General features: G+C 35.9%; 1 protein-coding gene across 3 annotated transcripts in view; it reads left to right on the top strand.

The window, feature by feature from the left end:
* The window catches only part of LOC107585730 (roundabout homolog 1-like), a 48,946-nt gene that overhangs the window by 9,567 nt on the left and 31,983 nt on the right, over positions 1 to 7,396 (top strand). For all 3 annotated transcript variants that reach the window (XM_016272878.1, XM_016272877.1, XM_016272876.1), the window contains exons 9-10: positions 1,636 to 1,757; positions 5,966 to 6,137. In XM_016272878.1, coding sequence (XP_016128364.1) covers positions 1,636 to 1,757; positions 5,966 to 6,137 — 294 coding nt within the window. The remainder of the gene's footprint in view (positions 1 to 1,635; positions 1,758 to 5,965; positions 6,138 to 7,396) is intronic.

The raw sequence follows: 7,396 nt of genomic DNA, 5'->3' as shown, positions 1-7,396 counted from the left end.
TCTATATATATATATATACAGAGCTGGGTAGTAACTGATTGCATGTAATCTGGAGGATTACGTAATTAGCTTTTCATTAAAATTATGAACCCCCTGCAGTTCCTTTATGAACCACAGTTTAGGAAATCTTTACGTAATGTAAAGTTTAATGCACTTCATTATGTTAATAACAACAAATGTAATATATTTTCTTTCTCTTTGCATTGTTATATCAATATGGTACAAGATTATCCTATTTAAATCAATATGATAAGTTAGGTCAAAAGTAATCAAAAAGTAGTCTGATTATATTACCTAAACTGTGTAATGTTATGGATTACGTTACTAAGTACAATTTTTGGAATCAGTAACGGATTACAATTTTTAAGTTATCTACCCAGCTCTGTATATGTATGTACTGTATACATGTGTGTGTGTGTGTGTTATAAATAAGTAATGTTTCATAAATTAAAAAAAAATAATTATTATAGAACATTTTACATTTACAGCCCTGGGATAATTCGAATTTCTGGATTAGGTTTCGGACAAGGTTTCAGTGAGTTTTTAAATTTTAGGTTCACATATGGTTAAAAATAATAAAATAAAATAGAAGTTTTTTTACTCATGTTCCTGGGATAATTACAATTTTTGGGTTTGTTTCAGACCATGTTTTATTAAAATAATAATAAAATACAAAAAAATTATCATATATCACATAAATTGAATATAAATTATTATAAATATTTTATTATAAATATTTTTGCACTCACATTCCTGGGCAAAATCAAACAGTGTTTTGCATTTGCGCCTGGGTGTACCCGCTCAGACGGGAAATAGAAAGACACTGAGTTAATTTTTGGGTTTGGCTCGATCACATTCACAGGCTACATTCAGGTTTTCTGCATACCTGTGCAGTCCTCTAGAGTAAGAAAGACACTCGCCTGTATTCAGTAGTTCTCATTTATGTTAACGTGTGGTCTGCGGCCCATGAGGGAGGGCAAGGCGGGCCGTTTAAAACGCTTCACGAAAGCCAAGCAGCCAAAGAGAAGCCAAAACCCGAAAGCTCAAACAACTGCTGTGCTAATTGTTCTGAGGGTGTGGCGTCTGTGGCTCTGGGGAACGCCAGCCATTTGGTCTGCTCCAAATTTGCCTGTGTGTGTTTTGTGTTTGTGTGTATGTGTTTGTGCGCGCCTGCTTTTTTATGTAATTGAAATGCAAAACATCAGAGACAGCAAACACAAAGCAAATGTTTCACTCCAGGGCTTTGTGTTAACATTCATTTATGTATTAAGTGGATAATAGTTATGTGAAATGAAGTCCAGTGACAACGTTCTGTTCACCCTGAGCTCAAGTATTCGTTCTGCTGGCATCTGGCACTGGGACGGTCCAATCATGTTGCTTGGCAGTCGCCACTCATTATTTAAATGCACTAATACCGCTGAGTGTGTACTATTAAAATGAGTGCTTACATGTGTTTCAGAGAACACACACACAGACACATAGCGCCTATACATGTCTACATAATGTTTATATATGCACACATGTGAAATCTGCATATTTGCATAATTTAAGGTGTTAAGAAAGTGTATATGCACATGCATAACACGTGTATATTGTAAGGTGTGTGTAACGTCCCGCTCGTGTCTCTTATCGCAGCGCCCAGCGCTGCTCCCAGGGGGGTCACCGTAACGGGAAGCGGAGACAATGGCACAGCTATTCTGGTATCCTGGCAACCGCCCCCGGAGGAGGAGCAGAACGGCGTGGTGCAGGAATATAAGGTACAAACCACAGGAAACAGACAGAGAGAGAGAGACAAAGAGAGTATGAAAAAAAAAAACAGAATGAAGGATGGTAGTAGAGGAAGGAAATAGGAAGTGGAAGAGGAAATTATATTTACTGGCTCACACTCCATTCATTTTATGATGTGCTGCTGAATGAATGCTGAGAGTGTAGTGGTTAATGGGTTGATTTTCATTGGGGGGGAATTTAGATGTTGTGAAATGCTGCCACCTAGTGGTTTACGTGGGGTGTTAACACAATGGCCTTCCAGACAGATGTGATCATAGGGAATGTTTTGATATGTTTGTTTCTTTCGATTTGACTTATTTTGTAGGTTGTTGTTTTTTTTTTCATTATTGTATTTATGCCAAAACATTCCTTTATAAGCATTTGAAATTATAAAGTAAAATAAATTATAATTTTGTATTTAAATAAATATTTTATTATATTGTAATATTGTTCTAAATATTATGTTCTATGTAAAATTGACAAATATTTCTAAATATAATATAAAAAATAAAATAAAAATATATCAGCTAGTTTTCGGTCTTTTTGTGTCTGCTTTGTATTTGATACACAATTGTACATGCTAACATATATAATTGCGGCATCAATTTTCTAGCTACCCTGCGTTCCCTCCGTTCTTTCTCTTTATTTTTCATTTTGCGTGTCTTTATGTGCTTTTCATATCCGAACAAGATAACAGAGGCCATGTTTTTTGTTTTGTTTTGTTTGTTTTTTTGACCAAAGTACAATGTTGTATCAGACGTTGTTTTGACTAGGGCTACTTTCAGACAAAATATCTTTTTGACTGGTTAATAATGTGCCAAAACGTTACTTCTAAACATGCTGCATTATATTTCATAAGATAATTACGTTTGCGAATTATGAATACGAAATTTTTTGTAGATGCTTCGTGTCTTTTTGTGTCCCCTTTGTATTTGTAGTCACACACAATCGTACTAGTAATACGCAATACATACTAGCAAATATAATTGCGGCAACTTTTCATGTCCAAACAAGATAACAGAGCCCATCTCATACGATATTCCTCTCAGGCTCTTAAATTTTAATGGCTTTGCGGTGTTTCGGTATTTAGTTCGTAGGTCACTGCTGACGAGAAGAGGTGCGGTTCGAGTCGTTCAGTCCCAGTTAATTTTCCAGGTAAATGTTTTCAGGCAGTTGAAGGAAGGTAGTCAGTAATTTCATGCTTGTTAAATTGGGCGGAGGAGGAATTTTCGCTAATCACTTTTCTTATGCACTTATTTTTTCTACCCCATTGTGCCTCAGGAGAACTTCAGAACTATCAGAACGTCCTCGCTCGTTACCTCACTTTCTCTCTTTCAACCCATAATCCACCTTTGTTTCCCTCTGAAGCCTTCGGGGATGTCTAAATCTGGTTAGCATTTCCAAAAAAGGGGACGTCAGCATAGAAAAACATGTAAAAAAGCATTTTTTTCTATGCGTCAGTGTGTAGAACTCTGCGTAGATCAGTGCGCTGACCTTATAATCGAAGTTAGACTGCCAGTGAGGGCCGATATCACATTTCACCCCGCTGAATGGGCCCCTGCCGGGCCTGTGATTGTGTTAGGGTGAGGAGGGTGGCTGATCCAAGCTCTGGTCGCGCACACACTTTGACGCTCATTTGGACGCCACGGCTGGCTGAACTTCCCGAGAGGAGGAAACAGACCAGGGTTCGGTGCGTGCAATGAAAACAAAGAAAACTGCATTTTCATGTCAGGGAAAATCAGACCTTTGACATAAAGACAGATTGACGGAATGTGGGTACCACAGATAGGGAGCGTTTATTCTAGGTGCTGAATCTTGTTTTCATGACACAGTTCAACTTTAGCGCTACATGATAGTGTCTGGCTTGAAGCAGGAGGGCTGATGGAAACATCCAAATAGATTTACTAACTAGCTTTGAGGAAACTCTAGTTTTATTTTAAGGACAGTCGTGCATTATTTTCAGACGAGAAATATTTGTACATGACAATGATAAAGTTAGCGAAACAATTTATCTATTTGTACAAACACAAAAGTTTGGACAGACTTTACTGAATTGATGCTTCTCATGATCAAAGTATTTTGATAAAAATGTATTTAAACACAGTATTACATTTAAACGTATAATAATAACAATAATAATAATAATTATTATTGTTATTATTATTATTATACATAGGTTTGGAAACACTTGACTGAATCTATGCCTCTTATGATATTAAAAAGATTTTGTTCTAAAGACTTGTTTTAATTCTTAAAATATATAAATGCATAAATTAATAAATAGTAATAATAATATATTTTTACACACAGGTTTGAATAAACTTGACTGAATTTATGGTTCTCATGATCTTCAAAGACTTATTTATGTGCTTGAAATTATTCTTTTTTATTTTACAAAATATTATTATTATTATTATTATTATTATTAGGATCACGTGAAGCATAAATGCAGTCAAGTGTGTCCAAACCTGTGTGTAAAAATATTATTATTATTATTATTATTATTATTATTATTATTAAGATCATGTGAAGCATAAATTCAGTCATGTGTCCAAACCTTTGTGTAAAAAAATACTATTATTGCTATTTATGCTTGAAATGATCTTAATAATAATGCTAATGCTAATAATAATAATAATATGAAATAAAAAATAAAATGATTTTTTCCCCTTTTTTTATTATTTTTTTATTATGCAAACAGATATACAATTTACCGTTGACAAATCAAATACAAAATAACCAAGGTCAACAAAACAGACATGACAACCAACATAATTTGTTTGTGTGTGTGTGTGTGTGTACGCGCACGCGTGTGTGTGTGTGTGTGTGTGTGTGTGCGTGCGTGTGTGTGTGTGTGTGCGTGCGTGCGTGTGTGTGTGCGTGCGTGTGTGTGTGTGTACGCGCATGTGTGCACGTGTGTGTGTGTGTGTGTGTGTGCGTGTGTGTGTGTGTGTGTGTGCGTGTGCGTGCGTGTGTGTAAGTGTGGCTGGGTGTGAGGGGTGGAAGTATATAAACAAAGGAACATGTAAAAAAGTACAACAGACATAACAATAGTAGAAAACCGTAATAGTAATGATGACAATAGTAATAATCATGATAATAGCATTAATAACAAAAATCAGAGGATGGAGGATGAAGAAGGTGCTAAATAATAATGGTAATAGTAAAAGCAATAATAATAATACAAAAATATATGAATAATCAAAAAAATAATTAAATTATAATAATAATAATGAACTCAATTCATCAGAAATTAGGGGAAAGTTGGAGGATGTGGAAGATGACAAATAGCAAAATAATAGTATTAATTAGTAATTAGTAATAGTAGCAATAATAACAATATTAACAATAAACTTACCATGATAATAGCATTAATAACAAAAATCAGAGGATGGAGGATGAAGAAGGTGCTAAATAATAATGGTAATAGTAAAAGCAATAATAATAATACAAAAATATATGAATAATCAAAAAAATAATTAAATTATAATAATAATAATGAACTCAATTCATCAGAAATTAGGGGAAAGTTGGAGGATGTGGAAGATGACAAATAGCAAAATAATAGTATTAATTAGTAATTAGTAATAGTAGCAATAATAACAATATTAACAATAAACTTACTTAGATGGGCAAGTCGTGGCCTAATGGTTAGAGAGTTGGACTCGTAACCTAAAGGTTGTGGGTTCGAGTCTCGTACCGGCAGGGATTGTAGGTGGGGGGGAGTGAATGTACAGCGCTCTCTCCACCTTCAGTACCACGACTGAGGTGCCCTTGAGCAAGGCACCGAACCCCCAACTGCTCCCCGGGCGCCGCAGCATAAATGGCTGCCCACTGCTCCGGGTGTGTGTTCACGGTGTGTGTGTGTTCACTGCTGTGTGTGTGCACTTTGGATGGGAAAATGCAGAGCACTAATTCCGAGTATGGGTCACCATACTTGGCCACATGTCACGTCACTTTAGATTTGTGTTATTTCATAGTTAAAGAGTTTTAAAGACTTGAAGACTATTAAAATGTCCAAAATAGTAATCACAAAGTAGGTGTGCCCAAACATTTGACTGGTTAAATTGCTTGTAAGTTGTATCCCTTAAAAAGGTTCACTCTTTCGGAAAATACTTGTTATTCAACATAAATATTTTTTATTAAGTACAAGCTAACCGCTTGTCTCCTATCATGTTTTCTTTACTTCCCCCCTCAGATCTGGTGTCTGGGTAATGAAAGCCGATATCACATTAACCGCACGGTGGATGGATCCACACTCTCGGTTCTGATTCCCGGCCTGCTCGCAGGGGTCACGTACAGGGTGGAGGTGGCAGCCAGCACAGGGGCCGGTCCCGGGGTCAAGAGCGAGGCTACGTCCTTCCAGCTGGGTGAGTCGGACCGGGATGTTATTCTGGTTAACCGAGACGCTCGACTCTGCCGGACCGCTGTTATTCATCACTGGCAGCTAAAGAAGAGCACAATATGAATGGTTGATTCATCTGATAACGGGTTACAGAAACATAACAAACACTCTGGTAAGCAGCTACCAGCTCGTTTTAACACCCGGCTGTGGAAAGGTTTGTGAGAATGGCCATTATTTAAGGCCTGCTCTTTAGAAAACGTACCGTCTATGCTTGTGAATGGCACGGTTGTAACTTGCCTTGTGGTTAGCCATCAAAAAGTATGTAATTTACAAAAACAGCCTTATCGGAGTCCTCATTCTCATCCGAGAATAAAGGAGATGTCAAGTAAAGTGCAGTTTACTTTAGTGCTGCAAAGCCTTTAATTGCTTTAAGTTTATTTCTCCATTAACTTACCAGCTTTAACTTGTTCAGCCTCGAGACATCGGTGGCAGCGGTTAAACTGCACTGAATGGAAGTGATTGTGATGCAGCCTGGTGTTGTGCCAGTGGATACAGGTGGATAATAGGCCATCCGGTTATGCAAATCTGTTTTTAATAAGATGCCAATCACTGCTGTCAGAAACTAGTTTATAGTCAGTCGTTTGACAGAAAGAGATTAAATGCTCTTTTGAAACCTTGTTGGATGCACAAAGAGAGACTCATACAGTAAAGTACACGAAGAAAAACAGATGACTTGATATAAAGCAACTGTTGTTTTAGTGCTGATTTTTAGTAGTAAGCAGTATATTGTGCATGTAAACACACACTATGTTGGTCTACATGACTGTTGTGACGAAGGGAGAGGTTTTTGTATTTGTTACTTAAAAAGTAAATAGAAAACTAATGTGCACTATTTGAAAAAGTAACTTGGGTATTACAGGGTAAATTCAGAATTTAGGTAATTTACATTTACATGTAAGGCTATCAAACGTTTAATCGCGATTAATCGCATCCAAAATAAACGTTTTTGTTTACATAATATATGTGTGTGTGCTGTGTATATTTATTATGTATATATAAATACATACACATGCATGTATATATTTAAGATCAATATGTTATGTTTATATATTAAATATATTTATATATAATATAAATATATACATGTAAATATTTTCAAAATATATACTGTATGTGTGTGTATTTACGTATATATATATACCCAATAAATATACACAGTACACACATGTAAACAAAACTGTTTATTTTGGATGCGATTAATCGCGATTAATCGTTTGACAGCAC

The sequence above is a fragment of the Sinocyclocheilus grahami genome, unplaced genomic scaffold, assembly GCF_001515645.1.
Source record: "Sinocyclocheilus grahami isolate Dianchi unplaced genomic scaffold, SAMN03320097.WGS_v1.1 scaffold74.1, whole genome shotgun sequence".
NCBI classification, from domain to species: Eukaryota; Metazoa; Chordata; class Actinopteri; order Cypriniformes; family Cyprinidae; genus Sinocyclocheilus; species Sinocyclocheilus grahami.
This window is presented reverse-complemented; position numbering and strand designations above follow the sequence as displayed.